Here is a 25,153-nt window from a genome sequence, read left to right on the forward strand (position 1 = left end):
GGGCACTGCCCCCCTGACCCCACCTCCTCTGGCCAGATGTTCAAGGAGCGGCGCTGCAACACCCAGGCAGAGCTGCTGGCTGCCGGCTGCCGGTGGGAGAGCCTAGTGGTCATGGAGAGCAGCTTCGAGATCACAGAGGTGCCCGGAGTGGGGGTCAAGGGAAGTGGGCCCACCCACGCTTGAGGCCGGCTTTTTACAGGGGTCCACTGTGTCCGCTGGCTGGGCTGAGAGGTTCCCCATCAGGTCTCTGGAGTGACCCTCCAGCCAGCTGTCCCCCTCCCCTGGACACAGGACACCCCGATCAACCCCAACCTGCAGCGCAGCCAGGTGTCGCCCCAGGGGTTACGGGTCCGGCTGCGGCCTGGCGAGGAGCAACACTTTGAGCTGAAGGTGTTCGAGCCCGAGAAGAGCCCTATGGACCTGTACATCCTCATGGATTTCTCCAACTCCATGTCTGATGATCTGGACAACCTCAAGCAGATGGGAGAGAGACTGGGTATGGCTGGGCCAGCATAGAGGACAGTGGGGTAGGGAATGGAGAGGGTGGCCTCATCCAGCTGGCTGGGTCCCTGCTTGGGAGGCTAGGGCTCAGGATGGCTATACCCATGCCACAAAGAAGGATAGGATATCTGAGCCCCCCAAGAAATCCCTTCCCTCCCATTCTGAGGTGTGGGTCCTAGCCAGACCCCACTAACTACTCAGGGCTTCAGGCTGGGTGGGCAGCAGAGCCCTCTGACCCTGACAAGGAGCACACTCATGGCCATGAGGCTGAGGTTCTCCAGGCTCCTGGCTGCCCCCTCCAACTTGCTCCATGCATGACTCTGGGCCTCCCGAGTCCCATTTCCTTCGTCTGTGAACAGGGACAAGGGCTACTGTGAGCATGAACTGATGTTCACCTGCAAGGTATTGACAGGAGGTTATTTTCCCTCTTCCTCCTTCCCGAGCCAGCCCCTGGCCCCCTCTGCTGATGTGGGGGTGTTGGGGCTCAGCTGCCCCCTCTTTTTCCTGTTGACACCCAGCCCAGGTCCTGAGCGAGCTCACTGATGACTACACTATTGGATTTGGCAAGTTTGTGGACAAAGTCAGCGTCCCTCAGACAGACATGAGGCCTGAGAAGTGAGTGACTGAGGGGCCCCTAGGTGGCTCAGTCGGTTAAGCGTCTGCCTTCGGCTCAGGTCATGATCCCATCGGGCTCCCTGCTCAGCTGGGGAGTCTGGGAGTCTGCTCCTCCCTCTCCCTATGTGCCCCCCACCCTTGCTCGCTCGCTCTCTCTCAAATAAATAAATAAAAATCTTTTTAAAAAATAAAATAAATCTTAAAAAAAAAAAGAAAGAAGTGAGTGACCGAGTGGGCAGGGGTCCCAGCCACGGGGCCCACCTCCTCGCTACCAGGGCACTTCCAAGTGTTCTGGTCGAAGTGGACCAGTGGGCCACTTTCAGAGAGGGTGGGCACAGGGGCATGGGGGTCTTCTCTCCTGACTCTGTCTCTCTCTCTCCCTCCACCTCTGCCCAGGCTGAAGGAGCCCTGGCCCAACAGTGACGCCCCCTTCTCCTTCAAGAATGTCATCAGCCTGACGGAAAACTTGGAAGAGTTTCGGAATAAACTGCTAAGGGAGCGGATCTCAGGCAACCTGGACGCTCCTGAAGGAGGTTTTGATGCCATCCTGCAAGTGGCCGTGTGCACGGTGAGTGCCAGGGAGAGCCCTGCCCACCCAGACCAGGATTGTGCTTCTCTGCAAGGGCATGAGCTGCCCACCAGCCTGCTCTGGTGTCAGGCCGAGACCCCTATGCCCAAAGACAAGCTAAGACCCTCCAGGGGGCCCACAATTATAAGCCAGGTTGAGATGTGCTGGGATCCAAGGTCCCCCGGCCTGAGCATGTGGGCATGCTGCTTTTGTACTGACCAGCAAAGCAGACATGAGTTCTGGGGTTCTGGAATCTTCCTTGCCCTAAAGCCAGCCTACCACCAATCTCCCTGCTAATGCCAGTCTTCCAGGACCCACAGTCTCCAACTGCACTGGGCAGCTGAAGAGGGCAGTTTTTACGTGCACAGCAATTTTTTCATTTTGAAAATAATATACCCATCGTATAAACAATTTGGAAAACAAAGAACAGAAATCGCCCATAATTTCACCACAGCCAGCCAGCCAGCCAGCCACTTGATATCCCACCAGCATATTTTGTTCCCTTTCCTTACTTTATATAGCTGGAGTCAGTGTACTTAAAATTCTGAAACTTGCTTTTTTTTTTTTTTTTTTTTTAAAGATTTTATTTATTTGACACAGAGAGAGAGACAGCGAGAGAGGGAACACAAGCAGGGGGAGTGGGAGAGGGAGAAGCAGGCTCTCCGCCGAGCAGGGAGCCCGATATGGGGCTCGATCCCAGGACCCTGGGATCATGACCTGAGCCGAAGGCAGACGCTTAACGACTGAGCCACCCAGGCGCCCCTGTTTTTTTTTTTTTTTTTTTTTTCTTTTTTTTTTTCAATTAACACTGTCACGAGCATTTTAGCTTGTAATACAGTTTTCCAAATCCACGCACAGCTGTATCTATTTTAACCAGCTTTTTCTTTTTTTTATATATATTTTATTTATTTATTTGGGAGGAAGAGAGAGAGCACAAGCAGGGGGAGCTGCAGAGGGAGAGGGAGAAGCAGGCTCCCCGCTGAGTAGGGAGCCCAACACGGGGCTTAATCCCGGGACCCGAGCCAAAAGCAGACGCTCAACCGACTAAGCCACCCAGGCTCCCCTAACCAGCCTTTTCATTCAACATTGTGGGTGTACATTTTCCCATGCAGTTAAAATATTCCCTCAGAGTAATTAGGAAGCCTGGGGGGCCAGTCGGATGAAGCTAGCTCGGGTCTCGCGTGGTGACCACTGTGTGCACAGAGCCCGCCCGCATCCTTCCCGCATCCTCATTGCCGCTTTCCGCTGCCCACCGCCATGGCTCACGTGCTGTCACGTGCATTGTCCGTGATGCCGTGAATCCTGTGGCTTAGCTGAGCTCATGTTGGGACCCGCTTTCTCAGTCATACACGACACTGTGACACATGTCCTCAGTAGGCGGCCTGCTCGATGGGCCTCCCCTCCTTGTCCTTCCCAGAGGAACATTGGCTGGCGGCCCGACAGCACCCACCTGCTGGTGTTCTCCACCGAGTCGGCTTTCCACTATGAGGCAGACGGTGCCAACGTGCTGGCGGGCATCATGAGCCGCAATGACGAGGCATGCCACCTGGACTCCTCGGGCACCTATACCCAGTACAAGACGCAGGACTATCCGTCCGTGCCCACCCTGGTGCGCCTGCTTGGCAAACACAACATCATCCCCATCTTCGCTGTCACCAACTACTCCTACAGCTATTACGAGGTGCGGGGCGGAGGCCTCCCTGGGCAAGAGGGGGGCGGGAGGGGAGTCCACAGGACTTCTCAGACATCCTCCCTCCCCCCCTCCCTCCCTCTCTTCCTTCTTTCCTTCCCAGAGCTTTTGGCTCCCCCAGGGGTGGACCCTGATGGGAAAGGGAGTTCATGTGCCCATCCCCCAACCCCACTCCCAAGCAGGTAGGGGTGAGGAGGGCAGGCTCCAGAACACACTAGGCCTTAGCTCCCCCATCAGCAAAGGGAGGATAACCCCAAAGCTATTGTCCAGATTCAATGCGGTGATACTTGCTGAAGGCTTAGCCCTGGGCTGGCACTCTCTCCCACAGAAGCTGCACACGTACTTTCCTGTCTCCTCACTGGGGGTGCTGCAAGAGGACTCCTCCAACATCGTGGAGTTGCTGCAGGAAGCCTTCAACGTGAGGGCCAGCGCGGGCCCCGGTCGGAGTCCTTCTGGGGCAGGGCTGGGGAGGAGGCAGAATGGGCAACGGAGGGCCCAAGTAGAGGTTGAGAAATAAGATAGGCCAGTGAGGAAGGGCCTCTGCTGTTCCCTGGGGACCCTGAGATGCCCACCTTAGCCTGGCCCCAACTTCCTGCGGGCTCTGCCACCTTGGTCCCCCCACTCCCCCTCAGTCCTCGGTGCAGAGTGGGTGGAGCTCAGCCAGGCCAAGCCAGGGTGGGTGAGCCCAGGCTCCCCCTCCCAGACCACTGATTGCTTGCCCTTCTTCAGCGCATTCGTTCCAACCTGGACATCCGGGCCCTGGAAAGCCCCCGAGGCCTGCGGACAGAGGTCACCTCCAATGACTTACAAAAGACGAATACTGGGTCCTTTCACATCCAGCGGGGGAAAGTGGTAAGCCTCTGGGGTTTTGGGAAGGGGAGGATGGGCACAAGGCCCTGCCGAGGGGGGGGTCTGCCTGAGCAGAGGTCAAGAGCATGGCCTTTATGGGCTCCTGGCTAACTCTTGATCTCGGGGTCATGAGTTTGAGCCCCACGTTGGGCATAGAAATTACTTAATAAAAAAAATTTGGGGGGGCGCCTGGGTGGCTCAGTTGTTAAGTGTCTGCCTTCGGCTCAGGTCATGATCCCAGGGTATCGGGCTCCCTGCTCAGTGGGGAGTCTGCTTCTCCCTCTCCCACTCCCCCTGCTGTGTTCCCTCTCTCGCTGTGTCTCTCTCTTTCTGTCAAATAGATAAAATTAAAAAAAAATTTTTTTTTTAAATAATAATAATAAAAAAGAGTGTGGCCTTCAGAGTCAGACAGGCCTGGGTTCAAAGCCCCCTGGGTAGCCACAGGGATGACTCTGACACCTTCCTCAGCTTGTCCTCATCTGCGGAGTGGGGATTAATCAGCACAGAGCTCGGACGGTTGCTCAGATGAGCGAATGGACCACAGGGGCCTCTTATCAATGTCCATTTGGCTGACAGTGGAGTCCTTGCAGGGCACATACCAGGTGCAGCTGCGGGCTATGGAGGCTGTGGATGGGACTCACGTGTGCCAGCTGGGGGAAGAGGACCAGAAGGGCAACATCCACCTGAAGCCCTCCTTCTCGGACGGCCTCTGGATGGATGCGGGCATCATCTGCGACGTGTGTCCATGTGAGCTGGTATGATGCGGCCCTGCTAGGCGGGAGGGAAGGGCTGGCCAACTGCCCTGAGGCCCCGAGGAATGAAGCCAAGCCTCCGGGGGCCATGCCTGCCTTGCGGGGTGCCCTGAGGGGCAGAGGCAGCAGAAATGTCCAGGGGCCCTGTTGCACCCCACCATGATCTCGTTCCAGCAAAAAGAGGAGCTTTCAGCTCGCTGCAACCACCACGGCGACTTCGTGTGTGGACACTGTGTGTGCAGTGAGGGCTGGTGAGTGTGCGGGGGTGCCCTGGCCACCGTAAGGCTCTGATGTGGGGTGCACCACGGATACCCAGCTGAGGGCGGGATGGCGGGTCACAGAGAGGCTTGGAAAGGGGCATGCCCAGTTGTGAGGGGGATCCAGCTCAAAGTACTTCAAAATACATAGACATAAAGAATATCTCTGAGGGGCGCCTGGGTGGCTCAGATGGTTAAGGGTCTGCCTTCAGCTCAGGTCCTGATCCCAGGGTCCTGGGATCGAGCCCCACGTTGGTGTCCCAGCTCAGTGGGGAGTCTGCTTCTCCCTCTCCCTCTGCCTCTCTCCCCTGCTCATGCTCTCTCTCTTTCTGTGTGTGTCTCTCTCTCTTAAATGAATAAATAAAATCTTAAAAAAAAAAAAAAAAAAGAATATCTCTGAGAAAAGGTGCAAGAATCAGGACAGTGGTGGCCAGCAGGGTGTGGGGACTGGCTGATGGGGGACAGACACGAGAGGGACACTTACTTTTCACTCCATCCCTTTGTATTTGGTATTCTGAACCATGCGCACGTGTGACCTAATCAGAAATGAGCTCATCATAAGGGTAGTGAGAGCTCTTAAAGCTTCAAGACACCGAACAAGTCCATGGTGACTTGAGGAAGGGACCCTGGGAGGGTCTTGGGACGGACGTTTGAGTCTCAGCTCAGGCACCACTGTCTGTGTGACTTGGACCCACTGAGGTTCTCTCCGAGCCTCAGCTTCCTCATCTGTGCAATGGGTTGGTAAAAGCCCCAGCCTTCCCCGTGGGCTGTGGGGAAGTGACTGGCTCCTTCCTCAGGAGTGGCAAGACCTGCAGCTGTTCCACGGGTTCATTGAGTGACATAGCGCCCTGCCTGCGGGAGGACGAGGACAAGCCGTGCTCCGGGCGTGGCGAGTGCCAGTGTGGCCACTGCGTGTGCTACGGAGAAGGCCGCTACGAGGGGCCGTTCTGCGAGTATGACAACTTCCAGTGTCCCCGTGCCTCCGGGGTCCTCTGTAACGGTGAGCTCGGCAGCCCTGGCGGCCAGTGCTGGGGGGCTCAGGACAACAAGGGCAACCTGGGGGTCCTGACCTGGGTGGAGGGCCAGGCCAGGAGTCAGAATCCCCAAGTTCGGACCTAGCCCCCCTTGGGGCTCCCCAAGTGCCTCCCCCAAGGCCACCCCAACCTGGACCTCCCTCCCCTCTGCAGACTTGATGCCCAAGGCCCCTGCTCATGCTTCAGACCACTGCCCCTGAGGTCCTGTGGTCTCTGCCATCTCATGAGGGTTGGTCCCATCCAGCTGAATCCTCAGTGGTTGCTGGTATGTGGCATGACGGTCTTTCCTCTCTCAGGGCCTGGAGTTACGTGTCCACCGTAGCCCCACGGGCTTATGCAGTGTGGCCAGGGCTTCCAAGCAGGGCAAGGGTCACAGAACCCACCCAGCGGCCACAGGAAGGATTGAGTGGTTTGAATGGAGGAGAATCAATGAAAATCCAGCCATCAATTACTTATTTAGCCCCAACTGTCTACTTGTCACTGGAGGTCAAGCCCCTGCTTTCCTACCTTTCCTCCCTTCTTGCTTTTGTCTGTCATGTCTCCTCTTCAGTCGTCCATGCCAGAGTGTGCTCAGAGAAACAAAAGGAGAGCCCAGCATATCTGGAGGAAGGCAGGCATTTGGCACGGGCACAGCTGTGAGAGGAGGGGAGGGGGAGGCTGCTGGAGAAGGAGGCAGGACCAGAATGCGGGGGGTTTGGGGTCCATCCAGGGTGGGTCCAGTTCTAGTCTAGATTGAACTTTTTTTCTCTTTTTTCTTTTTTTTTTGATTTTGTTTTTTTATTATTTATTTGAGGGAGAGAGAGTGAGAGAGCATGAAAGGGGGAGGGTCAGAGGGAGAAGCCAACTTCCCACTGAGCAGGGAGCCCGATGCGGGACTCCATCCTGGGATTCCAGCATCATGACCTGAGCCGAAGGCAGTCGCTTAACCAACTGAGCCACCCGGGCATCCCTCTTTTTTTTTTCTTTTAAAGATTTTATTTATTGGGGTGCCTGGGTGCCTCAGTCGTTAAGCATCTGCCTTCGGCTCAGGTCATGATCCCAGGGTCCTGGGATCGAGCCCCGCATCGGGCTCTCTGCTCAGCGGGAAGCCTGCTTCTCCCTCTCCATTCCCCCTGCTTGTGTTCCTGCTCTCGCTATCTCTCTCTCTGTCAAATAAATAAATAAAATCTTTAAAATAAATAAATAAAATCTTTTAAAAAGGGCATTATAAGCTTAGAAAATTTTAAAAAATCACTTATGAAATCTAATAATTTATCTGCAAGTTCTTTTTGATATTTTGTGACATGTTCCTAATATATATTTTTTAAGATTTTATTTTTACATAATCTCTACACCTGATGTGGGGCTTGAACTTACAACCCTGAGATCAAGAGTCACATGCTCCACTGACTGAGCCAGTCAGGCACCCCATGTTCCTAATATTTAAAATAATGGCAGTTTTATTTCTTACTTTACAATACTTACATGTTTTCTTTCTTTTTCTTACCTTATTGCATTGGCCAGAACTCATTAGAGGTTCTTAAACCAGAGAGACACGTGATTGGATTTGTGTTTTGGGATAATGACTCTGGCTGTAGAGTGGAAAGTAGAAGGCAGAATGGAATCGGAGAGAGGGAGGGAAGGAGATTCCAAGAAAGTGAAGAAGAGATGGGGGCACCTGGGTCGTTAAGCGTCTGCCTTCGGCTCAGGTCATGATCCCAGGGTCCTGGGATCGAGCCCCGCATAGGGCTCCCTGCTCCGCGGGAAGCCTGCTTCTCCCTCTCCAACTCCCCCTGCTTGTGTTCCGTCTCTTCGCTGTGTCTCTCTCTGTCAAATAAATAAATAAAATCTTAAAAAAAAAAAAAAAAGAGATGGATCTGCCCCTGGCTGGAGAAATCCCAGCTCAGGCTGAGCAACCACAGGCCCTGCCTGGCAGATGGGCAGCCTGGACTGCAGGAGTGAATGTGGCTCTCCTCTCCTACCCCTCCCCGCTCTCTGCAGACCGGGGCCGCTGTTCCATGGGCCAGTGCGTGTGTGAGCCTGGGTGGACAGGCTTGAGCTGTGACTGTCCTCTCAGCAATGCCACCTGCATCGACAGCAGTGGGGTAGGCCGGGGCACCAGGAGGGCAGTGCAGGGTGCAGAACGGACCCTAGCCAGCACCACCCACCCTCTCAGGCAGGGATGGGGCTACCAGGGCCTCAGTGGTGCGTCCTCTTTCTCTAGGGCATCTGTAATGGGCGTGGCTACTGCGAGTGTGGCCGCTGCCACTGTAACCAGCAGTCGCTCTACACGGACACCATCTGTGAGATCAACTACTCAGCGGTGAGGCCAAGGTCACTGGCGTGTGGGCATGGGAACCTTAGGCACAGGGCAGGGCGGGCAGGAAGTGCTGAGCCTGGTGATATAGGAGCCAGCCAGGGGTGTGAGTGAGGTTAGGGGAGCAGGCCTGGCGGCCACCCAGCACACCCCCACCCCCCTCCTCTCCTACCCAGATCCGCCTGGGCCTCTGCGAGGACCTGCGCTCCTGTGTGCAGTGCCAAGCCTGGGGCACCGGTGAGAAGAAAGGCCGCACGTGCGAGGAGTGCAGCTTCAAGGTCAAGATGGTGGACGAGCTTAAGAGAGGTGTGAGGCGGTGCCGAGGACGGGGGTGCTAAGAACCTAGGCACGGGGCATCCGATGGGTAGGGGTGTCACTCAGCTGGGCGGGGCTGCTGTAGAGCTGGGCAGAGGGCTCACAGTCTGGGTTGAGGTCATGCAGACCAGAGAGAGGGGCGGGATCCCAGCCCGGGGAGAGGTCACAGAATGCAGACCGGACCCACAGACCCGGGGGCAGGAGGCACAGCTGAGTAGGGACCAAAGAGTCTGCGGAGGGGGAACCTGGCTTAGGCAGGGGGCAGAGAGCTGGGCAGGGATATGAACACAGGAGGGGCACGTCATTGGGCCTTGGGAGCACACAGCCTCCTCTCTTCCAGGTCAGATAAATGTCCTAGAAGCCAAGTTCCTGAGTGACACCCAGGATGGGGGGGGGCACAGATTTGCAGCCTTTGATGCTCCTGGGTGGGGACAGGGCGGCGCCCCACCTCAGCCTGGCCCTGTGCCCAGGGACTGGTGTCCCTGCAGTGGGCGCGGTGGGCCCCAGAGTAGGGAGCAGCTCCCCAGGCCTGAGGCACCTGCTGACCACCTGTGGGTGTAGGAGAGGAGGTGGTGGAGCACTGCTCCTTCCGGGATGAAGAGGATGACTGCACGTACAGCTACACGGTGGAGGGCGACGGAGCCCCCGGGCCCAACAGCACCGTCCTGGTACACAAGAAGAAGGGTGAGCTGGCGGGCAGGGCCGGCGGGTGGCCTGGCAGCCCCAGTGGGGAGCGGGCATCACCTCCTTCCTTATCTTCCTTCCCTTCCTCCGCAGACTGCCCACCCAGGTCCTTCTGGTGGCTCATCCCTCTGCTCATCTTCCTGCTGCTGCTCCTGGCGCTGCTACTGCTCCTCTGCTGGAAGTACTGCGCCTGCTGCAAGGTGGGGGCTCCTCGGGGCCGCTTACCCCAGGGCCCACCCCCGCCAGGGTCCCCGCTTACCCCAGGGGCCCCACCCCCCTGCCAGGGTCCCCGCTTACCCCAGGGGCCTCCCCGCCCCCCCGCCCCCACCGGGGCTGCTTACCCCAGGGGCCCCCCACTCCCCCCGCCGCCCCCCACCCCCTGCCTCCCCCACCGGGGCTGCTTACCCCAGGGGCCCCCCACCCCCCTTGCCGCCCCCCTGCCCCCCCGCCAGGCGCCCACTTACCCCAGGGGCTCCCCACCCCCTGGCCGGGGCTGCTTACCCCAGGGACCCCCCTGCCAGGACCCCACCTCCGCCAGGGGCCCCATCCCCCCTAGGGACCTCTACTCCCACCAGGTCCCCATCCCCCACCAGGGTCCCACTTCCCACGAGTGTCCCTACTTACCCCGGGGTCTCCACTCACCCTGGGGTCTCCAACCCCCCCAAGGTCCTCATAGGTGGCAGAGGCCAGGTGAACCCACGTCTTCTGCCCAGCTCTAGTGCCCTCCCCACGCCAGCCCTTTGCCTCTGCCAACCATCAGTGGCCCGGACCTGAGACTACTTGTCCTCGGGTCAGGCACATGCAAAGGGCCAGGGGAGCCAACAAGGAAGAAAGGGCCTTGCCCGCCAGGAGCTGATAGTCTCACTGGGGAGAAGAGATAAGAGGCAAGAAAGCACGGAGGATGGCCTGGCTCGGGATACTGAATGGTAGAAACAGGAGACGCTGTGTAGTAGCCCCAGTATTGTGGGATATTAGTGTGTGTTACAGAGATAAAGACATCTCTGATCAAATACATTTGGGAAAGAGGCTTCCTCTCTGCGGGACTTCTCAGAGCCTTTGATCTAGTTGTATGCATAGTGAAACTCTAAGAGGGGCATGGGGAATGAATTCAGTGCTTCTCAAATGGGTTGGCTCATAGATCCTTTACAGATCATCTGGCAGGACCAGGGTCCCATGGCACAAACTTTGGGAATCCTCTGCCCCCATCACCCTCCGTACTCACCCTGTGTGCTCCACACCTAGATCCCTTCAACTTCCTTGATATCCTGGTGTCTGGGGAAGGCACTGTTGCCCCTCTGGACCATTGGCATGGAGAGCGGGGTAGCTGGAGGGGCTTCTGTGAGCTGAGGCAGCTGTCCCAGCCCTCATCCGCACCCACCTTGTCTCCTAGGCTTGCCTGGCACTTCTCCCTTGCTGCAACCGAGGTATTGACCCAGCATCCGCAGGGGTGGCAAGGGCTCTGACTGCTCATGCTCCCAGATAGGGTGGAGGGGAAATAGGGGCTGAGTCTGGAACAGAGGCAGGAGGCCTGGGGTCCCACCCGGAGGGGGTGTGGCGGGGAGGGCCTAGGGTGAGGCCCCATGCGGAGGACCCTGTCATGCAGGTCACATGGTGGGCTTCAAGGAAGACCACTACATGCTGCGGGAGAACCTGATGGCCTCGGACCACCTGGATACGCCCATGTTACGCAGCGGGAACCTCAAGGGACGGGACATGGTCCGATGGAAGATCACCAACAACGTGCAGCGGCCTGGCTTTGCCTCCCACGCCTCCAGCACCAACCCCACGGAGCTGGGTGAGGGCGGGGGCTTGGCGGGGGCTCTTGGCGGTGCCCCTGGGGCCTGGGGCACATTCACCGCTGTTCCGGGTTTCAAGTCACAACATTCCCGTCTTCTCTGGGTGTTGGGTGCAAGCACAGGCTTGGCCACCTTCTGCCCTTCCTGATGGTGCTCCAGGCCTCAGGCTCTCGGCCCGCCGGTCCCCCCCACCCCCACCATCCTAGCGTGGCTCCTGGAGGGGGCTTCCAGCATGCCTGCTGTGCAGCGGGCTGATGACCCCCATCCCCGCCTATCCCTAGTGCCCTACGGGCTGTCCCTGCGCCTCGCCCGCCTGTGCACCGAGAACCTGCTGAAACCTGACACGCGAGAGTGTAACCAGCTGCGCCAGGAGGTGGAGGAGAATGTAAGGGCCAAAGAAGCTGATCTCTGGGCTTGGGGGTGATCCCGGTAGAGGGAGAGCAAGGGAAAGCTGCTGTGGAACCTGGATTTTTCTGCATAGGAAAGAGGGGCTTCCTTGGACATGTGCCTGGCCTGGGGTCATCCTATGAATGTTTCCAGAAGGGGACAAGGCAATGTGCAGGCCCCTGTGCATGTCCCCAACCAACCATGTCCCCTGGGCCTGGATGGCTCTGGGTAGGGAGGCTTACCCAGGACGCCAGCCTCATGCCTTTCCTTGCCTGGCAGCTGAATGAGGTGTACCGACAGATAACAGACTCACATAAGCTCCAGCAGACTAAGTTCCGGTGGGTCCTGGGTGCCTGGGGTTGGTGGGGGGGGGCTGCCCATACTGCCCACTCTAGGGGACACCCCCCCAAGCAGGGCATGCCTCCACCCCAGACACCATGAGGCTCACAGCCCCTTCTTGGTCCCCACAGGCAGCAGCCCAACGCCGGGAAAAAGTGAGTTGAAGGCACACGGGTGGGGCAGCCCCGGGTCAAGCATCTTGGCCCACATTACCTAGTTACTGAGAAATAGAGCCAGGATTTGAACCCAGCCTGTCTGACTCCAGCGCCCATACCCGTAGCATCTTTTCTGTCCTGCATCTACTCCTGGGATCCCACCTGAAGGGGTGTGGCTGGGAGGGCCTAGGGAGGGGCCCCATTTCATAGATGAGGACCCTGAGGCTCAAGGAGGCACAGTGGCTTGACTGAGGCTCAGAGTGAGGTGGTGGGGCCAGCATGGGCCTCCAGGACTGCCCAGTTCCAAAGACCCTGCACTTTTTGCTGCCAGGCATCTTGTCCCCTGCTGGGGAGAGGAAAAGCAGGAGGGTGGGGGATGGGGGTCAAGTGCCAGCATCATGGCCCGCCTGACACATCCCCACCTGACCCCCCACCCCTACGCCAGGCAGGACCACACCATCGTGGACACGGTGCTGACGGCACCCCGCTCAGCCAAGCAGGCCTTGCTGAAGCTGACAGAGAAGCATGTGGAACAGGGGTCCTTCCACGAGCTCAAGGTGGCCCCGGGCTACTACACCCTCACTGCAGACCAGGGTAGGTGGGCAGGCTCCCTGCACCACTCCCTTGTGCCTCCCACCCCAGTGTGGCCCCCTGACCCCTCTCTGCCCCCCCAACACCCACCCAGATGCCCGGGGCATGGTGGAGTTCCAGGAGGGCGTGGAGCTGGTAGACGTGCGGGTGCCCCTCTTCATCCGGCCCGAGGATGACGACGAGAAGCAGCTGCTGGTGGAGGCTATCGACGTACCCATGGGCACCGCCACCCTCGGCCGCCGCCTTGTAAACATCACCATCATCAAGGAGCAAGGTAGATCAGGGCGGAGGGAGCAGGGGTGGGCAGAAAGGGGGCTCTGTGAACCCTTGTTCCTCCTGATACCTGAGTGGAAATGGGGCCCGGCCATGTGGCATAGGCAAGTCACTTAACCTCTGTGAGCCTTGGTTTCTCCATCTGTAAAATGGGCGTCTGGCTCTCGAGAGGGGTACGTCACGGTACGTGCCTGGTAGTGAGCATTCATGTGGGAGCTTCTGTTATACTCTTCGTAGGGTGCTGGGTCCTCCTGAAGTTGCCCCCGTCCCTCCCATTGTTCTTCCCTCCCTTCTGGCCTTTGAACTTAGGAGGTTGAATAGACCTCCGTAGGATGCCAGGACAGGAGAGCAGGAAGGGCTGTGGGAGGGGAAGCACACACCGTCCCGCTGACACCCTTGTTGCTTTCCCTACCTGCTTCTCGGGGAACCCCGGCTTGTTGATGACCGTCCTTCCTGCATCCGGAGGGCCTGCTCTGGCCCCTGAGCCCTCCTGCCCACCTGCTCCAACAAACACAGGACTCTGTCCTGCTCTGGCCCGGTCCTCAGTCTCGGGGCCTCTTCTCTGGCTACGCCCCTGCCTGGCCTCCTTCCTCTGCCCTGACACGTCCGGGATGTCAGTGGGACTCTGTTCCAGCTCCCTCAGTCTTTTCTGGAAGAATTTTCCATTCCCTTCCTCTGCTCTCCCCAGAGGGCGGTGGGGTGAGGAATGAGAGGCAGACTCCTGGCGTCGAGGCGGGGCTGGGCCAGAGGGAGGGTGGGTGTGGAGAAGGGACGGAGGCCAGGACGCCCTGACTGTCGCCTGGGTCCTTGCAGCCAGCGGGATAGTGTCTTTTGAGAAGCCCGAGTACTCGGTCAGCGGCGGGGAGCAAGTGGCCTGCATTCCTGTCGTCCGGCGCATCCTGGACAATGGCAAGTCCCAGGTGTCCTACCGCACACAGGATAACACTGCGCAGGGCAACCGGGTAAGGCTCCACCATGGGGTCAACGGCGTTTCCCAGGGTCCCAGCGAGAGCCAGAGTCCCCGGCTGCTGGAGGGGCCCCTGGCTGGCCTCCCAAGGACACACCTGCCTCTACCTGCGCCCGCCACTCGGCAGCAGGGGTGTCTCGCTCACCAGAAGTGCCAGTGGTGCCCAAGGTGAGGCCCCATCGCTGCCAGGGACACGTCCAGAGCAGTCATGTCTCCTTCCAACAAGCCGGTATCTATCAGGGCAGCCAAACCCTTCAGAGTGAAATGGACTTCCCCATCTGCCCCAGTCCTGGGGCTTTGGGCTGCTTCTTCCTCTTCTTTTTTTCCTTAAGATTTTATTTATTTATTTATTTATTTATTTATTTATTTATTTATTTGAGAGAGAGAGAGCGCGCAGTGGGGAGGGTCAGAGGGAGATGGACGAGCAGACTCCATGCTGAGCATGGAGCCCAGTTCAGGGCTTGATCCCAGGACTCTGAGATCATGACCTGAGCTGAAATCAAGAGTCAGATGCTTAACCGACTTAGCCACCCAGGCGCCCCCTGGGGCTCTGGGCTTCTTGAGGTGGGATCAGAGGCCACATGGCCCTAGACAGACTCCCCAAGGGCTGTCACGGTTTGCCTGGCAGGCCCTCCCAGGGCCAAGCTGCAGGAGCAGCCCTTGAAGGCCAGCAGGGCCAAGCACGTGGGCCCACATCCCCTCCATCACTGGGCCCCAGTCTCCGGAAGAACCAAATCCAGGTGTTGCATGTGCTCGGCTTGGCTTACAGGTTTGTTTGTTTTTCTGAGTTTATTATCAACATTTACAAACTAAAAATATTCGTATCAGCAATTCACTTAGAGAGTAATAGAATGTAATGTCACGGGGCCCACAGTCCTGTTAGGCAAATGCAAGGGAGCATGTGCTCAGCGGGCTCCCGAAGCCTGACCACACCCTCTTCTTCACTTCCTTTTATTCGATGGAACAGTTCTCATGAATGCCAGTGCTCCCAATAAAAGTTCCAAGGAAGAATTTGTAGGTCCGTAAATGTCACTGAATACACCAAATTATCTAAGAGATTCTGGCGATCCTGTTGTGCTTTTATAAAGATATTTCGGTATTTACGTGTTTTTAAAAACATTATTATTTCCCAACTTTTTATTTTGAAAAACTTCAAACCTACAGAGAAATGAAAAGACTAATAAAATTAGCGCCCATTTACCCTTTACATAGAGTCGCCAATTAATATTTGTTTTCTGTCTTTCCTTCTCTGTAGACACAGGAATAGATGCACGTACATAGAGATGTATGTGCGGATATGCATCTCTCATCTGTAACTGTAGAGAGACAGAGAAAGTTGTGTTCCGTTTCATTTTGTTTACGGAACTATTCAAAGTAAGCTGTAGACATCACATAGACCCTACAGCTTCTGCCGGCCCCTGCTGAGAGCAAGGCTATTCTACACAACTTCATCATTACCAACTTTAAGAAACCTCACATTGTAGTATTACCTGATAATTGGTACATATTCAGATCTCTGCTTGTTCACATGTCCCCACAATGTCCTTGATAGCTTTTTTTTTTTTTTTTTTTGCCCCAATCCAAGAACCAAGCAAGGATCTGGCATTGCATTTTGTCATGTGTCTGAAGTCTCCTTTAATCTAGTGCAATTCTCCCATTTTGTCTTTTGTGACTTTGACGTTTGAAGTGTTCCCCCCCGGTCAGTTGTCTAGCAGGTAACTCCTGCTTTTCTTGGATTTGCCTCTTCGGGATCTGGGTTTGTAGCCCTTGAATTTGCCCCCTGCTGGGCCTAGATTTGAAATGTTAGTTTGCAGCGCCACCTAGTGGTCTCAGGTGAGCAGGACCCCCCCCTCCCGTTGCTGCTGACGGACCCCATACATGTCTGTACACACAGACGCTCGCATCCCAGACGCTCAGGAGAGCTCTGAGGCATTGAAAGAGAAAGCTGGAGGGGCGCCTGGGTGGCTCAGTCGGTTAAGCATCTACCTTTGACTCAGGTCATGATCTCAGGGTCCTGGGATCAAGCCCTGCATTGGGCTCCCTGCTCAGAGGGGAGTCTGCTTCTCCCTCTCCCTCTGACCCTCCCCCTGCTCATGCTCATTCTCTCTCTCTCTCTCTCAAATAAATAGGACCTTAAAAAAAAGAAAGAAGGAAACTGGAGCTGATGGAGGCACCCTATCCAGGAGGCAGGGCCTGGGGCCTGGTGGGATCCCAGGCTTCAGAGCCGCAGTGTGGGGGGCAGGTCCTCTCTCCCTGGGTGGGGCCTGCCCGTATGGGACTCTCTGTATCTGCTAGAAATCCCCATCTCTGGGCCTCAGTTCAAATCTCAGCTCAGCTCTAGCACAACTATCTGTGTGAGCTTGGGCAAGTTTCTCGGCTCCTCATCTGTAAATTGGGGACGGTAACAGCTCCCCCTCACAGTGCTGTGAGGGTCAAATGAGCTAAGATTTGTAAAGTGCTTGATGGACAGGAGGTGTTATAGGAACATGAGCCATTTTGTGTCCACGTGGGATTGTCTGTGTGTGATGGTCTCTGCCGTATGCACGAGGTCGGGGTGGAGTGCTTGGTGTGATTCATTCTCCAGCCCTGGTCTGACCCTGACCCTATCCCACTCCCAGGACTACATCCCCGCAGAGGGTGAGCTGCTGTTCCAACCTGGGGAGACCTGGAAGGAGCTGCAGGTGAAGCTCCTGGAGCTGCAGGAGATGGACTCCCTCCTGCGGGGCCGCCAGACCCGCCGCTTCCACATTCAACTCACCAACCCCAAGTTCGGGGCCCGCTTGGGCCAGCCCCACTCAGCCACCGTCATCATTGGGGACCCAGGTGCGCAGAGCCGGGAGTGTGCTTAAGCAGGTGCAGAGGGAGGGCTGGGGGCCTCTCCACGGAGGCTGCCAGTCTTGGCAAGTAAAAATACAGGATGCCCAGTGAGATTTGGATTTCAGATAATCAAGGAACAAGTTTTGTGTAGGTATGCCCCATGCAACAGTTGGGATATACTTATCTTATTTGTTGTTTATCTTAAACTCCAGCTTAACTAGGGGTCCTGCATTTTATGCAGCAATCCTGCTCTCAACCAGAGAGGGTGGAGTGGCAGGCCATGAACCCCACCGCTAGGCCTTAGCCCTTTGACTTGTCTCAGTTCCAACTAAAATGCAGGTGTTTCCCGGAGAGTCAAACAGTTCTTATGGGTCCTTAGGCTCCAGGATGGCCGTGTCTGTGAGCCCACTCCAGAGATTTTCCCAGAAGACAGGAGAGGAGAGGAGGGAAGATTCTCAGGGTAGAGGGGAGAAAAGGGGGTGTGTAGGAACACATGTTCTCACATGGAGTATTCCCTTGGCTGCCACGGGAGAAAGAAGGGCAGATGAACTCCCTCCTCCTCCTCATTCCTCCAGAGACCCTCCTGGGTCCTCCACCAGGAGGGCAGGATGCCCTCTGTGGCACCAGTCGGGGCACCAAACCCCCAGGGGCCTGGGGTGGCAGCTGTCAGCTGAGTGCTGGTGGGGAAGGGTTGGGGGGAGCCCCCTGGTGGTGAGGGTGGATTCTTGCCTCCGTCAAAGAGGGGGTGGCTGAGCGGGCTGCTCCACTCGGGCTTGGCTCACTACAGACGAACTGGACCAGAACTTCACAAGCCAGACACTGTCATCGTTCCCTCACCATGGTGACCTGGGTGCCCCCCAGAACCCCAATGCCAAGGCTGCCGGGTCCCGGAAGATCCTTTTCAACTGGCTGCCCCCTCCTGGCAAGCCAACAGGGTACAGGGTAAGGTGGGAGGCAATGAGGGAGGTGGATGGGGAGGCCTGGTACCCACTGGGGATGTGGGCCACCTGAGGCCAGAGGGCCCCTGAGGGGGCGGAGAGGGCATGCTTCGGGGGCACAAGGGGGCAGGGGGAACCCCCATCTGCTTGGGGAAGAGGGAAGACCCATCCCTGAAGTTTTCAGACATTTGCCCTCCTTCCTGGAATGTGGCTCCTCCACCCACCCGGGAGACACCCCAGTTCTGTCCCAGCCCTGCTGTGTGAACCTGGCAGATCACCAACCCCTTGGCATCTCATCTGTGCAAAGGGGACAATAAGAGCAGGAGGTCCGTGGAGGGACGAGCAGCTCTGGCCCTCGCCGCTCCCCACTGACTCTTCCCTCCCCTGGGGGCAGGTCAAGTACTGGATCCAGGGTGACTCTGAGTCCGAAGCCCACCTGCTTGACAGCAAGGTGCCCTCGGCGGAGCTCACCAACCTGTACCCGTATTGCGAGTACGAGATGAAGGTGTGCGCCTATGGGGCACAGGGCGAGGGCCCCTACAGCTCCTCGGTGTCCTGCTGCACCCAACAGGAAGGTGAGGCCTCACCACCTGTCTGTCCCCAAGCTACCCTGATGCGCAGCCCTGCCCCCCCCACCTCCCAGAACCCTGCCCCCCCTCTGCTGCGGCTGACAGCTTTCTCCCTGTACTGCCCCCTGCCCCTCCCTCAGTACCCAGTGAGCCAGGGCGTCTGGCCTTCAATGTCGTCTCCTCCACGGTGACCCAGCTGAGCTGGGCTGAGCCGGCTGAGACCAACGGCGAGATCACGGCCTACGAGGTCTGCTACGGCTTGGTCAACGAGGACAACCGTAAGGACCTGGACCCCTCCTGCCCCCGGGGATGGCAGGAAGGGGAGGGGGCAAAGAGCAGGAGGGAGGTCATGTCATCCCGGTTGCTGGTCGAGCCCCATATGTCTGGTGGCCTGAGGCATCGTCAGGTTTGTGGTCAGGTTTGGGCTGGTCGCATCCCAAGACCAAGCGCGGAAGCTCACAGGGCAGGTGGGGACGGGAGGCGTGAGATAGATGTGCACTGGGGTCACAAGCTCAGGGTGCCTTCCCGTACAGGGAACCCGGGTGGCTCATTTTCACAGGGGTCTCGTGGAGCCAAAGGAGAGTTGCCAGATTTAGCAAAGAGAGGATGCCCTGAGTTTCAGATAAACAGGTTTTTTTTTTAGTACAGCTCATGTAACATTTTATTTGGCAGCACTGTTCTTTCTTCCCAGTCCTGGGAGGGAGGGAAGGGTGGGCAACCCCACCAATTGCCAAGATGAGAAAAGTGAGGGAACTCGGTCCCACATCCAGCACGTGCAGGGACCTCCTCCTTGTGCCCTCACTTCTCCTTGGTCAGTCCCAGGGATGGGGACCTCACCACTTCACACGACCTCTGGACCTTAACATGGGTCAGGCTCAGCACTCCCGGAGTGGCCCAGCAGGGCAGAGGACAGAGAGATTATTCTAGACATCAGGCTTATTGCTCTTTACCAGCCAAGCAGACCACACATGACCTCAACAGCTGCATCACACCTTTGGTGCATTCTGGGTTTATAACACCTAGTCCCCCCATGACCACTGTCACAGAGGAAGTCTCCTCTGACCCCGCCGTGTATCCTGTGCAAAGTTCATTCCCAATGATTTCAGCCATGGCACCAGCCTGCTGAGGTCTCAGCTGTGTCCTGGAATGTGCCAGATGGCCCCCTGGTCGAGGGTATCAGCACTTTGGTGGGTGCCCCCTCCCCCTCTCCCACTAGCTGACAGGGATGTGAGGGGTGGGCCAAGAGACAGTGCCCACCTTGGCAGCTAGAGACCTCCCCCAGGCTGAGGGGCCTCCACCAGCCAATTCTTTTTAAGCACAGTTGTTTGCTGGGGGCAGACACCAAGCTTACCAGGTATCATTTTCCAGAAGCCTCCTTTGGACCTCTTTGGAGACTGGGACCTTTTCTGGCCTCCAGTCTTTTGTGCCTTCTCTGGTTTCCCAGAAGGCTTCCAACGTGGCAGGCCCCTTCTTGCTGTCCCTGGGCCTAGGCCCTGTAACTTGCCCAGAGCTACGGGGGTCACTTTCTCCTTCCTCCCAAGGCTGCGTGTCCGTGAGTGCAGGAGAGCTACTTGGCCTCCGCTCTTGGCTAACCTGACACTGTTGGTCGTCTTGCACACCCTTCACCCGACACCCTGAGCTCTCACAAGCCTCAGCCTGCCCTGAGGTGCAGCTTCCCTGAGCCCACCCTCTGCTCCCGTCCTTGCTCATGTGACCCCGCGGCAGCTGTGGTGGGCGTTGGGCTATCTCTGCTCTCAGCGCTCGGGTGGTGGTGCCCTGGACACGGGACCATTACCAATCAGTAGAGGTGACAGTGGGGCCACTGTGAGTCTAGTCCTGGCTCGGCCACTTAAGGATGAGCCCTTCAGAGCGTTGGTGACACTTCTTGAAACCAGCCCTGCCCAGGTTCTCAGGGCCTGGCCCGACCCAGAAGCCCCGTAGCTGCTTGCTCCCTGCCTTGTTCCCTGTGCTCTCCCTGGGAAGTAAAGAGCCCGAGAAGCGGGGCCGCTACATCAGAGCCGGGGCTGGGCCAGGCAGGAACCTACAATGACCCGTCTGAGGCGCTCTCCCTGCCCAGGACCCATCGGGCCCATGAAGAAGGTATTGGTGGACGCTCCCAAGAGGCGGATGCTGCTCATTGAGAACCTTCGGGAGTCCCAGCCATACCGCTACACGGTGAAGGCGCGCAATGGGGCAGGCTGGGGCCCGGAGCGGGAGGCCATCATCAACCTGGCCACCCAACCCACGCGGCCCATGTCCAGTGAGTGGGGGGAGCACGGGGGGAGGGGGCGGGGGGGTAGGGTAGGACAGGAGGCTGAGGCTAGGGCCCTGGCTCACCCCTCCCACTCCTGCAGTCCCTATCATCCCGGACATCCCCATTGTGGACGCCCGGTGTGGGGAAGACTACGAGAGCTTCCTCATGTACAGTGATGACGTTCTACGCTCCCCTCCTGGCAGCCAGAGGCCTAGCGTCTCCGATGACACTGGTGAGTGGGTCTGGGATCCATGTCCCCGGGAGCAGGTGGGGCTGTCACAGGTGTCCAGAGAAAGCAATGGGGCCAGTGACCACTAGGCATAGAGATCAAGACTAGCAGTCCCTCTCGGCTCCACATGGATATCTGCAGAGCCTACCATCTGACAAGCACCATACTGGCGTGGGGTACAGAGGGGACAAAGCCAATGTGGCCCATGGGCGGTCGTGTGCACAGGCAAACAGACTTGCTTGGGAGCAGATGGACACAGGGCTGTGCAGGGCCACGCACACGGGACCATGTGGAAACACAGCCTTACACGCGGAAGGCGGTGCCACGGACTCAGGACATTCAGGCCACCTCCCAGGGACAAGGCTGTGTGGGAGGGGGCAGGCATGACCCCCTGCCCTGCCCTGTCCTCTGGTCCTGCTCCTCCTCCCTCCTGATTCCCCGCAGTGCGGGATAAAGGGCCCTCAGCTGAACTCCCTGGTACTCAGTTTTAGCTTTGGCTCCACTGTGGGCCATCAGATGAACTGCTCACCCTCTCTGTGCCTCAGTGTTCTGACCTGGAAAATAGGATGCCAATCATACCATGCCATGAGTCAAAATCCTCCAGGATTCCTACTCTCTTCCATCCTTGCCCTGACAGGGCTGAGCTTGGGCTTAAGGAACCCAAACCCAAGGGTCGTGGGGGGTTTGAAAGAGCAGCAGGTATGAACCAGGTGCCCAAAGTCAGCTGCTAACACCACCTGGGACGCACTCTGTGGCTTCTGGAACTGTCCCTGGGAGGCAGGCAGGGGAGAGATTACTCTGACCGGTACACAGGAAACTGAGGCTCGGGCCAGGAGACCTCACAGCTGGTGACAGAGCCAGCGCCACCCCGGGGGTGGGGGGGCTTTCCTCACCGGCTGCGGCCCCGGCTGCACTGGCTCGCACGGAAGGGCTCCTCTTCCGCCTCGCGGGCCGAGGGTCCCGCCCGTCGCCCGCTCCGCGACCACACTTGGATTCCGGAGAGCCCGAGGACCGGCTCACGTCGCTGGCCTCCGCCCCGCCGCGCCCCCTCCCGCAGCCGCCCGCGCCCGCCGGCGGTGCCAACGCGGCCCTTCGTTGTTCCCAAGGCGGCGGCTGGAAGTTCGAGCCCCTGCTGGGGGAGGAGCTGGACCTGCGGCGCATCACGTGGCGGCTGCCCCCGGAGCTCATCCCGCGCCTGTCGGCCAGCAGCGGGCGCTCCTCCGACGGCGAGCCGCCCCGCGGGCCCCCGGACGACCGCGCGGACGCGGACGCGGGCACGGGCGGGGAGGGTGGCGGCCTAGCGCGCGGCGCCACACCCAGGCCCCCCGGAGGTGACGGGCTTGCCCCGCGCGCCCCGACCCCGCACCCACCTAGGCGCGCTCGCTTGCGGCCTGGGCCCGGCCCGAGCCCCCTGTGGCCAGGCTGCCCGTGAAGGCGCCCTGCCCTGCGGGGGGAGGTGCCACTGCGCGGAGGCGGACCCCCAGAGCCAAGGAACCCCCAGGGCAGGCATTCGGGCTGTCCTCAAAGCAGGACTGCCCGCAGGAGCGTGCAACTTCAGAAGTGTGTTGTGTCCTGGAGGGCAGGCCCTGGTACCCAGGGAGACCCCTCAGAGGCCTGAAGGGACACAGCGCAAGCATTTGGGCTCCCCGAAGGCAGGGCTAACTGCAAGGGCGGGGAGTCTCCCAGTTGGGGTCAGCAGTGCTCAGACGGTCCACACTGGCATCCTGAGGGCCAGCGGACGTGGGCTGCAGAAGCCTGTGACCCCTTGGACTCTGCCAGGAACACTGAGCTTCTGTCCCTGGTGGGCCAAGGGAGGCTGGCTTTATGCCGAGCACCCCCCACCTCCCGGCCCCCTCAGAAGATAGGTAATCCTAGGAAGTCCCAGGGCCACAGGCTGCCCCATGGGGCTCTGGGTCCAGTAGAGGTCTGTCCCAGTGACCCTGTTCTCCTCCTGCAGAGCACCTGGTGAACGGGAGGATGGACTTTGCCTTCCCGGGCAGTGCCAACTCCCTGCCCAGGGTGACTGTGGCCAACGCCGCCTACGGCATCCACCTGAGCCCACACCTGTCCCACCGGGTGCTGAGTGCGTCCTCCACCCTCACGCGGGACTACCACTCGCTGACCCGCACAGAACACTCAGTCTCTGCCACGCTGCCCAGAGACTACTCCACCCTCACCTCTGTCTCCTCCCACAGTGAGTGTCCGCAGCCCACCCTTCTTCTCTTCCAGCCCCAGGAGGTTCGGGGTACTGGCCCGGCCCCGCCCTGCTGCCCATCCTCCAACACACACGCCTCCTGCGTGCTCACTCTCGTTTTGTCCTGCCGTAGGCCTCCCTCCCATCTGGGAAGAGGGGAGGAGCAGGCTCCCGCTGTCCTGGGCCCTGGGGCCCCTGAGTCGGGCTCAGATGAAGGGGTTCCCTCCCTCTGGGGACTCCCGAGACACTATAATCCTGGCTGGGCAGCCAGCAGCGCCCTTTCGGGGCCCAGGTAGTACGGGGGTGGCCGTCCTGTGTCTGCACAGCTGTCCTGCTCCATCTGTCACCCATCTGCTCATGGCAGCCACTGCCCAGACCAGCACCTTACCCTCCATCCCATCCCCATCAGTGCTGACGCCTAACACAGCCTCTGTCCTTTCCAGGGGTGCTGGGCTGGGGGAGGACAGGCGCCAGGCCAGCGGGGGAGGGGTGGGGGGCCGGCAAGCCCACACCCACTCTGAGATGTGCGGGAGGTGCTGGGTGGCCTGGACAGGGTGTTGCAGGGTGAGCGAGCTGCCGGGCCAGCAGTCAGCGGAGAGGAGACAGCTGAGGGGGGTCAGGGGACAGAGGCAGGACTCCTGCCCAGAGACCCCGGACACTAACTGCCTACGGCTTCCCGCCTTCAGACTCCCGCTTGGCTGCCGGTGTGCCCAACACGCCCACCCGCCTGGTCTTCTCAGCGCTGGGACCCACGTCTCTGAAAGTGAGCTGGCAGGAGCCGCGGTGTGAGCAAGCGCTGCAGGGCTACAGCGTGGAGTACCAGCTGCTGAACGGCGGTGAGGCCCAGCTGCTGCGGGCGGGCTGCGGGGCGGACGCCTGCCAGGCTCGGCCCTGTGATGGGACCCACAGGAGCACCCAGCTGGACGGGAATCCAGCCAAGTCCCTTGAACACTAATGGTCCCCACCAGACTTTCCTCACTTCCATGCTCCTCCCTGCCCTTCACTGCCCCCTCTCTCCTCATCTGTCTCCCTGGGCCTCTCTCCAGGTCATTGCCTCTGCTGGGTTTTGCCCGAGGCTTCACTGGCTTAGGGACCTAGGGCCTCTGCTGGCCTGGGAGATGGCTTTGTGGGAGCTGGGAAGTGGTGCTTCCCTGGGAAGACAAACTCAGAGCAGCATGACTTGGGCCCATAAACAGCCAGAACATAGGTGGGATTTTAGGCTGCGCTCATCCCTTGTATAGTGTACAGCCTAAACAACCAACCATGCCATTCCAGGCTGATCCCACCTGCCCCCAAACCACAGCTAATCCTGGGTGAGTGATGACCAGGTCTTGGTGGCAGCCTAGGGTAGGCACGGGAATAACACCTCTCCCCTGTCTCCCACCCCACCCCCAGGGGAGCTGTATCGGCTCAACATCCCCAACCCCAGCCAGACTTCAGTGGTGGTGGAAGACCTTCTGCCCAACCATTCCTATGTGTTCCGTGTGCGGGCCCAGAGCCAGGAAGGCTGGGGCCCAGAGCGCGAGGGCATCATCACCATTGAGTCGCAGGTGCACCCCCAGAGTCCGCTCTGCCCCCTGCCAGGTGAGCTGCCTCCCCACCCCACGGCTGCCCCCATGATGTCCCCTAGTCACCCACACACTGACACCCTTGCTCTGCTGCCTCCAGGCTCCACCTTCACCTTGAGCACACCCAGCGCCCCGGGCCCGCTGGTGTTTACCGCCCTGAGCCCAGACTCGCTGCAGTTGAGCTGGGAGCGGCCACGCAGGCCCGAGGGGAACATCCTTGGCTACCTGGTGACCTGTGAGCTGGCCCATGGAGGAGGTGCTGCCTGCCCCCAGGTCCGGGGTGGCCAGGGAAGGGGTGGAGAGGGAGCCACAGAGGCTAAAGGCATCTTCCCTGTCCAGAGCCAGCCACCACGTTCCTGGTGGATGGTGACAGTCCTGAGAGCCGGCTGACCGTGCCGGGCCTCAGTGAGAACGTGCCCTACAAGTTCAAGGTGCAGGCCAAGACCACTGAAGGTTATGGGCCAGAGCGTGAAGGCATCATCACCATCGAGTCCCAGGATGGAGGTAGGGATCCT

The 25,153-nt window shown here is 58.8% G+C and overlaps 1 protein-coding gene across 6 annotated transcripts in view; it reads left to right on the forward strand.

Annotated features, from left to right (window-relative positions):
- The window catches only part of ITGB4 (integrin subunit beta 4), a 30,363-nt gene that overhangs the window by 4,462 nt on the left and 748 nt on the right, over positions 1-25,153 (forward strand). For 3 of the 6 annotated variants that reach the window (XM_036088647.2, XM_078066080.1, XM_078066082.1), the window contains exons 4-39: positions 37-138; positions 292-496; positions 1,020-1,116; positions 1,513-1,684; positions 3,102-3,365; positions 3,703-3,792; positions 4,104-4,226; positions 4,814-4,978; positions 5,150-5,226; positions 6,030-6,232; positions 8,247-8,350; positions 8,470-8,568; positions 8,739-8,868; positions 9,439-9,561; positions 9,655-9,761; positions 10,952-10,985; positions 11,165-11,356; positions 11,639-11,742; positions 12,024-12,082; positions 12,215-12,238; positions 12,684-12,832; positions 12,924-13,103; positions 13,916-14,064; positions 16,688-16,892; positions 17,674-17,828; positions 18,219-18,399; positions 18,534-18,671; positions 20,471-20,653; positions 20,748-20,879; positions 21,983-22,207; positions 22,834-23,070; positions 23,204-23,362; positions 23,757-23,906; positions 24,466-24,654; positions 24,739-24,894; positions 24,978-25,142. In XM_036088647.2, the coding sequence (XP_035944540.2) occupies positions 37-138; positions 292-496; positions 1,020-1,116; positions 1,513-1,684; positions 3,102-3,365; positions 3,703-3,792; positions 4,104-4,226; positions 4,814-4,978; positions 5,150-5,226; positions 6,030-6,232; positions 8,247-8,350; positions 8,470-8,568; positions 8,739-8,868; positions 9,439-9,561; positions 9,655-9,761; positions 10,952-10,985; positions 11,165-11,356; positions 11,639-11,742; positions 12,024-12,082; positions 12,215-12,238; positions 12,684-12,832; positions 12,924-13,103; positions 13,916-14,064; positions 16,688-16,892; positions 17,674-17,828; positions 18,219-18,399; positions 18,534-18,671; positions 20,471-20,653; positions 20,748-20,879; positions 21,983-22,207; positions 22,834-23,070; positions 23,204-23,362; positions 23,757-23,906; positions 24,466-24,654; positions 24,739-24,894; positions 24,978-25,142 (5,227 nt within the window). The remainder of the gene's footprint in view (positions 1-36; positions 139-291; positions 497-1,019; positions 1,117-1,512; positions 1,685-3,101; positions 3,366-3,702; positions 3,793-4,103; positions 4,227-4,813; positions 4,979-5,149; positions 5,227-6,029; positions 6,233-8,246; positions 8,351-8,469; positions 8,569-8,738; positions 8,869-9,438; positions 9,562-9,654; positions 9,762-10,951; positions 10,986-11,164; positions 11,357-11,638; positions 11,743-12,023; positions 12,083-12,214; positions 12,239-12,683; positions 12,833-12,923; positions 13,104-13,915; positions 14,065-16,687; positions 16,893-17,673; positions 17,829-18,218; positions 18,400-18,533; positions 18,672-20,470; positions 20,654-20,747; positions 20,880-21,982; positions 22,208-22,833; positions 23,071-23,203; positions 23,363-23,756; positions 23,907-24,465; positions 24,655-24,738; positions 24,895-24,977; positions 25,143-25,153) is intronic. The other 3 variants (XM_078066083.1, XM_078066081.1, XM_078066084.1) reach the window with 3 other exon arrangements.

The sequence above is a fragment of the Halichoerus grypus genome, chromosome 2 (assembly GCF_964656455.1).
Source record: "Halichoerus grypus chromosome 2, mHalGry1.hap1.1, whole genome shotgun sequence".
Classification (NCBI taxonomy): domain Eukaryota; kingdom Metazoa; phylum Chordata; class Mammalia; order Carnivora; family Phocidae; genus Halichoerus; species Halichoerus grypus.